The sequence below is a fragment of the Ambystoma mexicanum genome, chromosome 2q, assembly GCF_040938575.1.
Source record: "Ambystoma mexicanum isolate Mex_15411 chromosome 2q, UKY_AmexF1_1, whole genome shotgun sequence".
NCBI lineage: Eukaryota > Metazoa > Chordata > Amphibia > Caudata > Ambystomatidae > Ambystoma > Ambystoma mexicanum.
In genome coordinates this window covers 1,431,270,606-1,431,284,873 of record NC_090924.1, presented here as the reverse complement: position 1 = coordinate 1,431,284,873, position 14,268 = coordinate 1,431,270,606, and the positions used below count along the sequence as shown (strand labels likewise).

At 53.1% G+C, this 14,268-nt stretch overlaps 1 protein-coding gene across 1 annotated transcript; it reads left to right on the top strand.

Annotated features, from left to right (window-relative positions):
• Positions 1 to 3,193: 3,193 nt before the first annotated feature.
• Positions 3,194 to 11,150, top strand: LOC138570227 (brain-specific homeobox/POU domain protein 3). Its single transcript, XM_069648959.1, has 2 exons — positions 3,194 to 4,122; positions 8,336 to 11,150. Exons 1-2 carry the CDS (start codon positions 4,003 to 4,005, stop codon positions 9,239 to 9,241), a joined length of 1,026 nt encoding a protein of 341 aa, XP_069505060.1. The 5' UTR covers positions 3,194 to 4,002; the 3' UTR covers positions 9,242 to 11,150.
• The last annotated feature ends 3,118 nt before the right edge of the window (positions 11,151 to 14,268 follow it).

Below are 14,268 nucleotides of genomic sequence, written 5' to 3'. Positions count from 1 at the left end.
GACATCATTCTCTTAAGTATTTTCATATTGTTTCAGTATGCCCTCATATATCTTCTTCATGACATCACTCTGCCCTTGTCAGATTTCACTCATCACTTCTGATGTACAAAGGTGAGTGCTGACATCCTTCCACTCTTTCAGTACGAGGGTACATTCGGTACAGTTGCCTGAGTGCATATCATCTCTCATACACTTGATGCAGTTTACGGACAACACATGGCGTCCCACATATAACTCTTCTCCGGCTGTTCCAAAATAACAGAGGTGAGGGGTTGTGAGCAGCCCCGGTGGAAAGCAAAGTGAAGAATGGCAGAAGTGCTGTTAACTGCACTCTGTGATGCACTCTGCATGGTGTTCTGCACCTGCCTGTAGTTTAAATGACAAAAGCAGTGCTCCTCCCAAAGCAGCCCCAATGGAAAGTGCAGTGAAGAGAGACAGAACTGCCGTTAACTGCACTCTGCATGGGGCTCCGCAAGCAGCCTTGGTGGAAGCCAAAGTGAAGAAAGACAGAACCGCCACTAACAGCACTCTGCGATGCACTCTTTTTGTGGTGCTCCACAACTGCATGTAGTTTAAATGCCAAAACAGCCCCAGTAAAAACCAAAACGAAGAAAGACAGAACTGCTGTTAACTGCAGTCTGGTATGCACTCCGCGTGGTGCTCCCCATGCAGCCTTGGTGGAAGCCCAAGTGAAGAAAGACAGAACTTCCGCTAACTGTACTCTGTGATGCACTCTGCATGGCGCTCTATAACTGCCTTTTGTTTAAATGCCAAAAGAGGAGCTCCTCCGGAAACAACTGTTAACTGCACTCTGTGATGCTCTCCGTGTGGTAAACCCCACCTGCCTGTAGTTTAAATGCCAAGAGCAGTGCTCCTCCCAAAGCAGCCCCAGTGAAAAGCGAAGTGAAGAAAGACAGAACTGCCATTAACTGCACTCTGCAATTAACTCTGCGTGGTGCACTGCACCTGCCTTTAGTTTAAATGTCAAATGCAATGCTCCTCCCAAAGAAGCCTGCCGGTGGAAAGTGAAGTGAAGATAGACAGAACTGCCATTAACAGCACTCTGCGATGCACTCCACATAGCTCTCCCAAAATGCCTGTAGTTTAAATGCCAAAAGCAGTGCACCTCCCAAAGCAGACCCGGTGGAAACCGAAGTGAAGAAAGACAGAACTGCCATTAACTGCACTCTGCTTGGCGTTCTGCAACTGCTTATAGTTTAAATGTCAAAGCAGTGCTCCTCCCAAAGCAGCACCGGTGGAAACCTTAGTGAAGAAAGAGAGAACTGCAGTTAACTGCACTCTGTAATGCACTCTGTGCACCTTCCTGCAGTTTAAATGTCAAAAGCAGTGCACCCCTGAAAGAAGCCCCGGTGGAAACCGAAGTGAAGAACGATAGAACTGCTGCTAACTGCACTCTGAGATGCACTCTGCATGGTGCTGCACAACTGCCTTTAGTTTAAATGCCTTCCAAAGCAGCCCCAGTGGAAACCGAAGTGAAGAAAGACAGAACTGCAGGTTAACAACGCTCTGCGAGACAATCCGCTGAAGGCACTTCCATGTTAGAGTAGTCTCCCCTATGTCAGGTTCTTGCTAAGAATACAACTGGAGGCTTAGGGCCAAGCCAACAGAGTCCAGCCAGCAAACCTGTGGGGATTACTGTGGGCTGTAGAGAGTGGGCCCCACTCAGGTGGCTGTTTTTCACATCTGGGAATAATCTGAATCTACACCACACCTTTCCAACTAATTCACTGAGCTGCAGTTCCCTAGTTAAACATGTGGCAGGAGAGTGGACCAGGATAAGTTAGGGAAAACAGTTCAGTTTACCGAACACCTGTTCTTTGTACAGCATCGAACTGCACCCACACAATTGTGGACAGGCGAGAGGAGAATGAAGGAAAAATAAGGGGGTGGAGTGGACACAAAATACACCTGCCAAACTTACTGCCTGATCCCTCAGTGGTTTTTGTATTTAACTGAATCGCTTTGAAGCGAATGCTCTGTGTGTGACAAGATTTCCATGTAGGCCCCATGTAGGCTGGGAATGGATGAGAAGCAGGGGAGTCTTCAGGCCCAAAGTTTAAACAAAATGGCAAATACATTTGCTCCGAATACAGACTGCCAGATTCTTTGCGGGCTGCAGGTGCAATAGGAATGTGGGCAGGAGATAGGCTTGAAAATCCGTCAGAAACCCTTTCAAACGTGGCAGGAATTAATTGGAACGAATGGAAGTGCAAATGAGTTTGCTCCAGATGTGACTCCCAGACGAGGCCCTTTTTATGAAAGAGGATTCGTGTATTTTAGTTCATTCAACAGATTTCCAAATACCTTTTCTTTTCCTTTAGGGATTTCTAGCAAGAGCCAGGGGGCGTACACTGACTTTGATGTTACTTTAAAGGTTAATGGGTGTGGGGTTGAATGGATGCGTGTTTGGGTGATTGATTTCGGTGGCTGGATGGACGGATGGAGCGATGGAATGATTGATGGAAGGATGGAAGATGTATGGAAACGTGGGTACTGTTTTATGGATGTATTGGTAGATGGAATGCTGGAGGGATGGGTGGATGGCAGGAATTGGAGATGTAGCTAGGTGGTCAGAGGAGTGGCTAGCTGGATGAATGCTGCACAGAAGAATGGATGCATGCATGGATGGATGGATTTAATCGTATATGAGGAGGAGGCATGGGTGCATGGATGGGTCGTTGGATAGATGGGTAGGCAGCGGATGGGTGGGTTAAGGTGAACAGGATCGTAAACGGGGAGTGAGATGAGTGGGTGGGGAGACAGATGGGCGGGTGGGTGTTTGGGGGTGCAGTCTCTCGTGTCCAAATCTATAGTGTAATCCCTCCACTAAAGTTGTGTTTGGTGCGCGTTCAGGTTGTGGCCGGGCGCCCTGCCTCTGGCGCCCTGCCTGGTGGGCAGGTAAAGCGGCCACCGCCCCCCCCCCCCCACTCCGCCCCTGACGCCCCTCCATCCTCCTCCCGCGGTGTGCAGCTGCTGCGGGAGCCCTGGGCTGCAAGGCAGGGCCGCCGCTGCAGACAATGCTCCCGGAACGCTCGGGGCCACCTGACTGCCTGCTGTTGCGTGACTCCGGGGGAGGGGCTGCGGGACTGCCAGCAGCTCATCTTTCCTGGGGCTGGAGCAGCCCGCTTCCAATGAGAGGGGCCCGGGGAGGGGCCGGGACCTGCTATATGCCATTGATACTAGGATAAGAGGCTCACACTATCGGGGAGCGACAGAGCCAAGACCTGCACAGTAGCCCGCCTGCTCCTGCGTCTGGAGCCCCCCTTCGGCCCACAGAGCACTGTAGGACGCCTGCTAGGAAGGCGTGCAGAGCCCAACAGCCCACGAGACCTTCGGAGTGCAGATCCCAGCAGCCCACTAGACCTTCGCAGTGCTGTGCAGAGCCCACCATACAGCCAGCTCCTGCACAGGGCAGAGTCTGCAGGCCGCCACACCTGCACAGGACAGAGTACAGCAGTGTGCCGGCTCCTGCACAGGGCAGAGTCTGCAGCCCGCCAGCTTCTGCACAGGGCAGAGTCTGCAGGCCGTCACACCTGCACAGGGCAGAGAACAGCAGTCCGCCGGCTCCTGCACAGGGCAGAGTCTGCAGCCCGCCAGCTCCTGCACCGGGCAGAGCCCAGCAGTCCGCCACACCTGTACAGGGCAGAGTCTGCAGCCCGCCACACCTGCACAGAGCAGAGCCTAGCCGCCCACCAGCTCCTGCACAGGGCAAAGTGCAGCAACCCACCAGCTCCTGCACAGGGCAGAGTCTGCAGACCGCCACGCCTGCACAGTGCAGAGCCTGCAGACCGCCACACCTGCATAGGGCAGAGCCCAGCATTCCGCCAGCTGCTGCACAGGGCAGAGCCTGCAGACCGCCACACCTGCACAGTGCAGAGCCCGGCCGTCCGCCAGCTCCTGCGCTCCCTCGGAGTTCGGCCCTACGCGGAGACCACGTGGAACCCGCCCGAGTTCGGCCCTGCAGAGAGCCCACCTGCAGCCATGATGTCCATGAACAGCAAGCAGGCGTTCAGCATGCACCCCATGCTGCACGAGCCCAAGTACACGCACCTGCACTCCAGCTCGGAGGCCATCCGCAGAGCCTGCCTGCAAGCCCCCCAGGTAAGCCCGGCCCGCCACCCTTGCAGGTGGGGGGAATGCGTGCACGCTCGGGTCCTGGCGGGATGCTTGCTTATTCTCTCAGGGGCCATGCTCACAGTCTCGGGGTAGGTGTTCGGTTCTCAGTAAATGCGCAGGTCCTCGCGTGGAGTGTTACCTCTGCTTAGTGTAGCTATTCCGTTCTCAGGTGCTGGGGTATTCCTTGTGGCTGCGCCCTTTCTTGACAGGGTCGCCATATGACCCCTTTTCCACTAGACGCGGGTGCTCCCTTCCCAGGATATGCCCCTTCCTGTGGGTATGTGCCCTCTTCTGATCGCACAGTTTGCCCCTTAGCCACAGTGTAGGCCCTTTCACCTGGGTGGTAACCCCCTTCCCAGGCTATGCCCCTCCCTGTGGGTACGCCCCCTCTTCTAATCGTATGCCATAATGCCATGCTTCCTTGCCAGGGACCCTACACCTTGCTGGTTGCCTGGCTGTTTCTAGCTCGCGGTGCCCACACCTCGTGCCGGGTGCCCCATATCAGGGGGCGACGCTTGTCTGCGCTGCCTCCTTGGCAGAGCGCTGTTTCCCGGGGTTCGTACTTACTCCCCTGCCAGGTTCTCCTCTCATCATCCCCCAGTCGGTGGCCGAAGTAATGCCGAGTTGTGTGTGGTGCATTTGCGGGCAGAAAGGCAGGAGCAGGTGTGCAGGGAACCCCGATACACGGGGTGGGGGTGCGCTGGCACTCAGCCTGGCGGTCTGCGATGTTTAGCCTCGGGGGCTGCAATACACGGAGGGATCCTCGGATGCTGGGAGATGTGCAGTGTGTGTGTGTGTGAAATGCATCGTACCCTCAGATCTTCACCGGGTGTTTAAAGGTGAACTCTATCATAGCCAGTAGTGAGCACGCCCACTGGGTGCAAACAGAACTGTAAGACCCCTGGAGTTACTAAACCTGCCTTGTGTAATGGTGCGGCTTTCTTGTGTGTTCTGTGTGTATTGTATCCATTTCAGTGTTTTGTATTTGGGTCTATGTTTCGTTCGCGTGCTTTGTTTGTTTGCTTTGTGCTTGAGAATACGTGTGTGGTTTTATTTCATCTGTTGCGTGTGTCTTGCGGCTGCGTTGTATATGCATTGTGCGCGCTTTTTTGGGGTGGTTTGTGTGAACACCAGCCGTGTAGGCGTTTTTAGGTGTGGATGTTTTGTGCTTGTCTTGTTTTCTGGTGTACTCTGTGTGTGGTGTGTCTGTGTGTGCAGTTCTGCGACTGTATACGAATAAAGGGCCGACGGTGTGTTGTGTGTTGTTTCGCCGCATTGGCACGACCCGTGTAGCTGGTACATCCCTCCGGATAGCCCCCCTACCACTCCTCTGATGCTGCCAGGAACACCTCATTTGGAAGCACCAGGATGCCACAGTTACTGGAGGGTTCCTCAAAGTGGTGTACTTTGATGCCAGTGGTGAGGGCAGGGATGTTGCCAGCAATTTAATACTGTGGCATGCATTGATGCCCAGTGGTGAGAGCAGCAATATGGCCAGCAGTGTAATACTGTGGCGTGCATTGATGCCAAGTGGTTAGGGCACCGATGTTGCCAGCAGTGTAATACTGTGGCATGCATTGATGCACAGTGGTGAGGGCACCGATGTTTACAGCAGTGTAATGCTGTGGTGTGCATTGATGCCCAGCCGTGAGGGCAGTGATGCTGCCAGCAGTATAATACTGTGGCGTGCATTGATGCCAGTGGTGAGGGTACCAATGTTGCCAGCAGTGTAATACTGTGGCATGCATTGATGCCCAGTGGTAAGGGCAGTGATGCTGCCAGCAGTGTAATACTGTGGCATGCATTGATGCCCAGTGGTGAGGGCTGCGATGTTGCCAGCAGTGTAATACTGTGGTGTGCACTGGTACCAGTGGTAGGGCAGCGATGTTGCCAGCAGTATAATATTGTGGCATGCATTGATGTCCACTGGTGGGGGCAGCGATGTTGCCATCAATGTAATACTGTGGCGTTCATTGTTGCCTAGTGGTGACGGCAGAGAGTCTGCCAGCTGTATAATACTGTGGCGTGCATTGGTGCCAGTGGTAGGGCAGCAACACTGTGGCGTGCATTGATGCCAGTGGTAGCGCAGTGAAGTTGCCAGCAGCATGATAGTGTGGCGTGCATTGCTGCCTAGTGGTAGTGCAGTGATGTTGCCAGCAGTGTAATACTGTGGCATGCATTGATGCCCAGTGGTGAAGGCAAGGATGTTGCCAGCCATGTCTGATGGTGCCATGCATTACTTCTCAGAGCAAAGGAGGCTGAAATTGCCCCCTCTTACCTCTGTGCATTCATTGCTGTGGGCCCTGGCTGATGTTGCCTGACTTGTATTAAGCGGCTTCCAGCTGCACCGTGACTGTTCTTATCGTATCCACGAAGGCCCTGTGCTGAGTGCACTTGTGTGGCCTTCTGTGATGAGCACTGACGCTCAGTGTTAGGGCCTGGGCGCGATGTTGCCAGACCATGCATCTGGCTTTTGTTGGTGGCAGTCGTGGTTCGTCTGTTGTGATGTCATGTTATTGGGAATTTGTATAGCGCTCAGGGACCACAGGTCAGAGGAGAGAGTACAGTAGTTAATAGTTCATGGGTGCACTCTGTATGTGTGCAGCCAGGCCGAAATTCCGTGGTGAGTAGCTGCACTCTAATGTTAGGACTGGTGTTGAGGTTGTGTGGGATCCGTGGTGTGTGTACAGCCCGGCCGATTTCCGTGGGGGATAGCTGCACTCTAATGTTGGGACTTGTGTTGAAATTGTGTGGGATCAGTGCGATGTGTGCAGCTAAGCCGATTTCCGTGGGGGATAGCTGCACTCTAATGTTGGGACCTCTGTTGAAGTTGTGTGGGATCAGTGCTATGTGTGCAGCTAAGCCGATTTCCGTGGGGGATAGCTGCACTCTAATGTTGGGACTTGTGTTGAGGTTGTGTGGGATCGGTGGTATGTGTGCAGCTAAGCCGATTTCCGTCCCGGATAGCCACACACTAATGTTGGGACTTGTGTTGAAGTTGTGTGGGATCAGTGCTATGTGTGCAGCTAAGCCGATTTCCGTGGGGGATAGCTGCACTCTAATGTTGGGACTTGTGTTGAAGTTGTGTGGGATCAGTGCTATGTGTGCAGCTAAGCCGGTTTCCGTGCGGGATAGCCTCACTCTAATGTTGGGACTTGTGTTGAGGTTGTGTGGGATCGGTGGTATGTGTGCAGCTAAGCCGTTTTCCGTCCCGGATAGCCACACACTAATGTTGGGACTTGTGTTGAAGTTGTGTGGGATCAGTGCTATGTGTGCAGCTAAGCCGGTTTCCGTGCGGGATAGCCACACTCTAATGTTGGGACTTGTGTTAAAGTTGTGTGGGATCAGTGCTATGTGTGCAGCTAAACCGTTTTCCGTCCCGGATAGCCACACACTAATGTTGGGACTTGTGTTGAAGTTGTGTGGGATCAGTGCTATGTGTGCAGCTAAGCCGATTTCCGTGCGGGATAGCCACATTCTAATGTTGGGACTTGTGTTGAGGTTGTGTGGGATCGGTGGTATGTGTGCAGCTATGCCGTTTTCCGTCCCGGATAGCCACACACTAATGTTGGGACTTGTGTTGAGGTTGTGTGGGATCGGTGGTATGTGTGCAGCTAAGCCGTTTTCCGTCCCGGATAGCCACACACTAATGTTGGGACTTGTGTTGAGGTTGTGTGGGATCGGTGGTATGTGTGCAGCTAAGCCGTTTTCCGTCCCGGATAGCCACACACTAATGTTGGGACTTGTGTTGAGGTTGTGTGGGATCAGTAGTATGTGTGCAGCTAGGCTGGAATCGAGGGGTATAGCTGCATTCTATTGTTTGTTGGTGCAAAGGCGAGCGTCAGCACACTGGTCTGTGTGGGTATCTGTCCAAATGGAGGAGGCCCCCTGTGCCTAATTACCTTCCAGTGCCGGCACAGGTAACTATTTCTCCCTATTTTAGAGGTTGAGCGCTTTAGTTCTCCCAGAGACTTTCTCGGTCTGGTGTGAGGTTACATATGCATTGATGCCGGCTGCTGAGGCCAGTGGGTGATGTTGTCTGGCCATGCATCTGGCTTGTGTTGGTGGCAGTCGTGGTGTGTCTGTTGCGATGTGAATTGATGCCCAGCTGGCAAGGCATTGGTGGCACCTGTACATTGTAACTCTGCCACTCAGAACACTACCAGCCTACTCATATTTTTTTCTTCTTGTTTTCCAGCTCCAAGGAAACATTTTTGCGGGCTTCGATGAGACTTTGCTGCGAGGGGCCGAAGCCTTGGCCGCTGTGGACATAGTGACACAGAAGAACCACCCTTTCAAGCCTGATGCCACCTACCACAACCTCAGCAGCGTGTCCTGCACCCCGACCTCGTCCTCCTCTGTCCATCTGCACCACCCTTCGGTGCTCACCACACACCACCCCCATCACCACCACCACCACCAGCCCTCCCAGGGCCTGGATGGCGACCTCCTGGACCATCTCAACTCTGGACTTTCTCTGGGCGGGTTACCCGACGGGGGCTGTACGCCTTCCCACCCACACACACACATGTCCGCCATGAACCACATGGTGCACCACCAACAATCCATGAACATGGCGCACCAACACAACCTGTCCAATCACCCGGTCATGTCCTGCCCGGAGACGGAGACCGACCCCCGCGAGCTGGAGTCTTTCGCGGAGCGCTTCAAGCAGAGGCGGATCAAGCTGGGGGTCACCCAGGCCGATGTGGGCTCAGCCCTGGCCAATCTCAAGATTCCCGGGGTGGGCTGCCTCAGCCAGAGCACCATCTGCAGGTTTGAGTCGCTCACCTTGTCTCACAACAACATGGTCGCCCTGAAGCCCATCTTGGAGGCGTGGCTGGAGGAAGCCGAGCGGGCCCAGCGGGAGAAGATGACCAAACCAGAAATCTTCACTGGGGGGGACAAGAAGCGCAAGCGCACCTCCATAGCCGCCCCAGAGAAGAGGTCCCTGGAGGCCTACTTTGCCGTACAGCCCCGGCCCTCCTCAGAGAAGATCGCCGCCATCGCTGAGAAGCTGGACCTCAAAAAGAACGTGGTGCGGGTGTGGTTCTGCAACCAGAGGCAAAAACAGAAGAGGATGAAGTTCTCGGCCACGTACTGAGCGAGGTCCACCAGACTGGCCAGGGGCCCAGGGGACATCAGGGTCCCTAGAGACAACAAAGACACCAGGGGACATCTGCGCCACCACCAAGGACTTCAGTGGCCTGGGGGGCACCAGGGGCTCCAGGGACAACAAAGACACCAGGGGACATCTGCGCCACCACCAAGGACTTCAGTGGCCTGGGGGGCACCATGGGCTCCAGGGACAACAATGACACAGTGGGGCACCTGGTGTCCCAACAAGGGTGCCGGAGGCTCCAGGGCCACCAGAGAAAGCAGGTACCCCAAGGTCAGCATGACCAAGAGAGGCACGAGACACAACAAGGACCCCAGTGACACATGGGCCCCTGCTTTGACCTGCTGTTCTATGTGGGACTTTTATGAGACAATACGCCCCCTGCTGAAGCTCAGGACCTCGGAGAGATGGAGGACCCCCTCCTTCATAGAACCACCTCAGAAAGGAGCAGGACCACCCTTCTGTTGTGAGCTGTAACCCCGCGTAGAATGCAAGACGGACGGCGGGGGTCTCGATGAAGGGCTCAGTAGCGTGCTTTTGGGGGGGGGGTCACTTTGTAGAGAAACCCCACAATGAGTTGGGCACCATGCGGGCGCTGTGCTTCTAATGATCGTTTGCTTCGTCTAGAGCTTTTGCAGCGTGGGGTAGTATTGGCCCTTAAATGCTCCTCATGTCATCCTCCTTGCCAGGATGAAAGGCAGAGTCACAGCCCGTGGCTTCCGGTTCAGCACAGATAAATACAGCACAATAGGAATCGACTAGTGTCGGACGATTGTGCGCTGGGCCATCTTTGCACAACTGTGTCGCAAGTGTTTCACTGCCTTCAACAAACAGAACCCCCCCGCCGCGCCTCCCCTTGCACAACCTCCGGGTAATGGACGCTTCTGTAGATGGGGTGCCCCACCCCCCCAGAGCCCCACTCTTCCGACGGGCAGAACCTCTCTTGAACTCGCAGAGACTGAAACTTGAAAAAAGACTGCTCGAGCCGCCATTGACATATGCTTTTATATTTATAAATGTACAGAAGTGACTCGTGATGAGTTCTGCACCCATGTTTTTCAAAGTGTTTTAAGTTATTGTATTGCCGAAATTGTCTTTTCTGTACAGCACAAGGAACCCCCCCCCTCTCCCTCCTTTCCGGATCATCATGTACCCCCCTCCCACGCCCCCCATAAATGACCCTTTCATCGGTATGGACTGCGAAGCCCACTGAGCAGCCCCCCGCCCCACACGCCCCCCCACCGGCAATAAAACCTCCTTTTCTACCTCATCGTTTCAAGCACAGGTCTCTCAGCGCTGGGGGAAACCCCCATTATTCTTCCCTAACCCCCCCCCCACATCCTTCCACTGCGAGATGCTCTGACAATCACCGCACGAAGTCTCCTATTTATGTCCGCAAGTCCCCCTCCCCCCTCCACCTACCCCCACCCGCTAGCCCCCCCCAACCTTACACCCCCGCCCACCTCCCCATCCAGCCCCCACCACACCATCCCCACCCAGACCCGACAGCCTCCCGGACTTCTGTTAACCGATCTTTCTTTGTTAACATATGTTATTAAGCACAATCCACCCCCCACCCCCACCCCCCGTCCACCTGCACCTCCATGCCCGTGCCCCCTTCCCGGTGTGTTTAATTTATTTTTCGGGTGGGGCAGCTCGATTTGTTATTTAAAGTACTCTGGTCTCACAAGAAAAGTATAACTTTGTAACTATTTAACTGCACTTTCCAGGGTGGGGCGCCCTATTTTCGCCCCGGTTACCCCAAGGGTACCGCTGCCCGCTGTTCCGTTTTTTTGAAAGACTAATTGTGTCCTTTTGTTGTGTGTGCTGAATGAGATTTTGTGTCCGTGTGTGCTGCAGAATTTCAAATAAAACCGTGCACGCGTTTACCTCAGCGCTTCTTCCAACTTGTCTCGTATTATGGAAGCGCTAGGATGGGCCGGGCGTGGAAGCTGGCATGGGCCGGTCATGCCTGCCGGGCGAGGACCAGTCGGGGAGGCCGGAATGGGTCGGCCGGGTCGGCCTGGCAGGCCTGGAAGGGCCCAGGAAGCTGCAATGGACCAACCGGGGAGGCCGGGATGGGCAGGAACGGGAGGCCGGGATGGACCAGCCTGAGAGGCCGGGATGGACAGGAACGGGAAGCTGGGATGGACCAGCCTGGGAGGCTGGGATGGACAGGAACGGGAAGCTGGGATGGACCAGCCTGGGAGGCCGGGATGGACAGGAACGGGAAGCCGGGATGGAGCAGGATGGACCAGCCTGGGAGGCCGGGATGGACAGGAACGGGAAGCCGGGATGGAGCAGCCTGGGAGGCCGGGATGGACAGGCACGGGAAGCCGGGATGGACCAGCCTGGGAGGCCGGGATGGACAGGAACGGGAAGCCGGGATGGAGCAGCCTGGGAGGCCGGGATGGACAGGAACGGGAGGCCGGGATGGACCAGCCTGGGAGGCCGGGATGGACAGGCACGGGAGGCGGGATGGACAGGAACGGGAGGCGGGATGGGCAGGAACGGGAGGCCGGGATGGGATCCGCCCAGGAGCAACCTGTCACTTCGATCCGTTTGATTCCGCAAAGCCCTCAAATAAACTTATTTCAAAAATGAAAACGAACCTGTGTGTGCATATTAACACAACAAACGACGATAACACCGCGACATTTCCGTCATTCGATCGTTACTCCTTACATCGTATTAACAAAATATTGGTTTTAATATCAAAGAATCCCCGAACGACAGCGAATGTTTACGTCTGTTCCCTATTGTAGCCGTGATTGGTTATTTTTTTTTCTCTCTTTTAGTGGAAATTGTTGTTTCACCAGCGAATGACCAGTTTCCTTCATAAAACCACTATTTTTTTCCAGTACGTTATTTTTTTCATATACAACGTATTTTGTTGTTTGTTTTGTTTGTCTCCCATGTTCATATTTCTTTTTCTTTTTTCATAAAGGAAATTCTTGCATTACTCCCACGTATTTGTGTTCCTAATATTCCCGCCCGAGCTCTTCACATGATTTGTGAATTCCTGACTGGTTCCGGCTTCGCCCCTTTTGTGAATAGTTGTCGCACGCTTTGCTTATGACACGTTCCTTTAGTTTAATCGGACGTGGATATTTGTTTTTTATTCACTGCGCAGGCGCCAGTTTTCTTCGATTCACCTGTACACATACATTGTTTTTGATTATCGCGATGATAGTTTTTTTGTCTTCGATTTCCCTTTAAACCGCTTGTTTTGAAGATTAACCTTTTATCCGTTATTTCACTCTGTCTTTTTCATGCTCGTTTCTGTTTTTTAAAAAAAAAACATGTTTGATTCGCTCCTTAATAGAACGGTTGCTCAGAAACGCCCAAGAACACACCAATCACCCCCTTTAGATGGAACAGACCTCAGACAGGGGGGCATTTTAACGGATCTGTGCGTAACAGGTTCGAATCCCGGCAGGACCAACTCAGCCTTTCATCCTTCCGAGGCGACGCCGATAATTTGAGTACCACGCAGTGGGATGATAATATGAACTGGTATTCAGTGCTTTGATGCCTGCGGGCGAGTTAGCGCTATATACACAAAACTCGAGTTTATTATGTTATGTGATAAGCGTCAGGACAGTTAAAGGACTGGTCCATTAACTGAGGATAGAGGGAAGTCTGGATGCCACTATATCCATGTGAATGCGCCCAATATATTACCCTTAAGGCTGGGTGTCTGCAGCACTGCTCTTGGTAGACCCCCAGGATTCGCATTTCTCGGAGCACACGCATTGCCTACACTGGGCTGTGTGTACCTATGTCGTATCGCGTGTCTCTCTACGTGGGTTGTTGCATGTGGTCCATATAGTTTAGTGGAGTGCCCAGTCCTTGGGGGGGGGTCTTCTCTTGTCTCGTGCAGCCAGGGACTTTGGCGACTATTCTCACCCCACAGCCCCTTCATTCGTGTGGCTCCTCTTTCGGGGCTGCAAGCGCCTGGTTTCTGCTGTGCAGTCTCTGAAGTTGGCACTTCGGGCGCATTCATCGTTTGAAAATTAGGGGAAGGCCCGTAGCCGCCGGAGGGTGCTGAACTAGGACGAACGAGGCCCCTGTCCCGGGCCCTGGAAATGTGTCCAGCTCCCCCCCCCCCAAAAAAAAAACGGTATTATCGGCTGGCGGGGAACTCACATGCTCCCTTTTTATTATTTATTGTTAATTACATCGGTTCCAATTGATTGAAAACGAGTAATTTCCAGGAATGTCATCACAGGCAGGATTCAGACGATAGCGGGTGGGGGGCAGGGGGTGGGGTAGGAGGGGGCGTTAAATGGTGTTTCTTGTTGAGTTTCCAATGGTTACCGTTTTGAGCAGCCACACGACATGTCTCAAGCACAATCAGGGGGGTGAAATACAAGTGCGTGTTTTTGTTCAGCCGCGCACTGAAGTTGGGGGGCGGGGGTCTACGAAATTACAATTAGCCACGAGCCAGGGCCGGTGGCCAGAGTCATGGTACCAGCCCCAGCCCCCCCCCCCACATTTCACTTATGAAAGAGTGATTGGTTGATAGCTTATTTGTATAGCGCCTGCACAGGCGTGTTTCAAAGCGCTCCAAGGCCAGGGAGGGAGCAAGGGAAAATACAATGACGTTCTCATGAGTGGATCATGAAACATCTGGTACTCATTATGCATATGTTTCTGAAACATATTACGTATTTTTAAAGATTCCATGTGGATCAAATGACAGTAAAAAAAAGTAGTGTTTCAGTTATAAACTACCCACACACATTATCCATTATACATATTATAATAACTACCAGTATACAACCTACATAAAATACATGTAAACACATTTAGCAATACAAATATTCCAACAATACACACTCCATTGAACAACAACATGAAACCCAGGGCACACAAATACACTATTACAAAGAACAACCCACAGGTGCACAAGAAAAAAGGCTTATACCCAATCAATGGCTTCTCCTCCCGTAGGGCAGCTCCCTTTTATTTGTTTATTTATTTTTTGTATTTATTTATTTATTTATTTT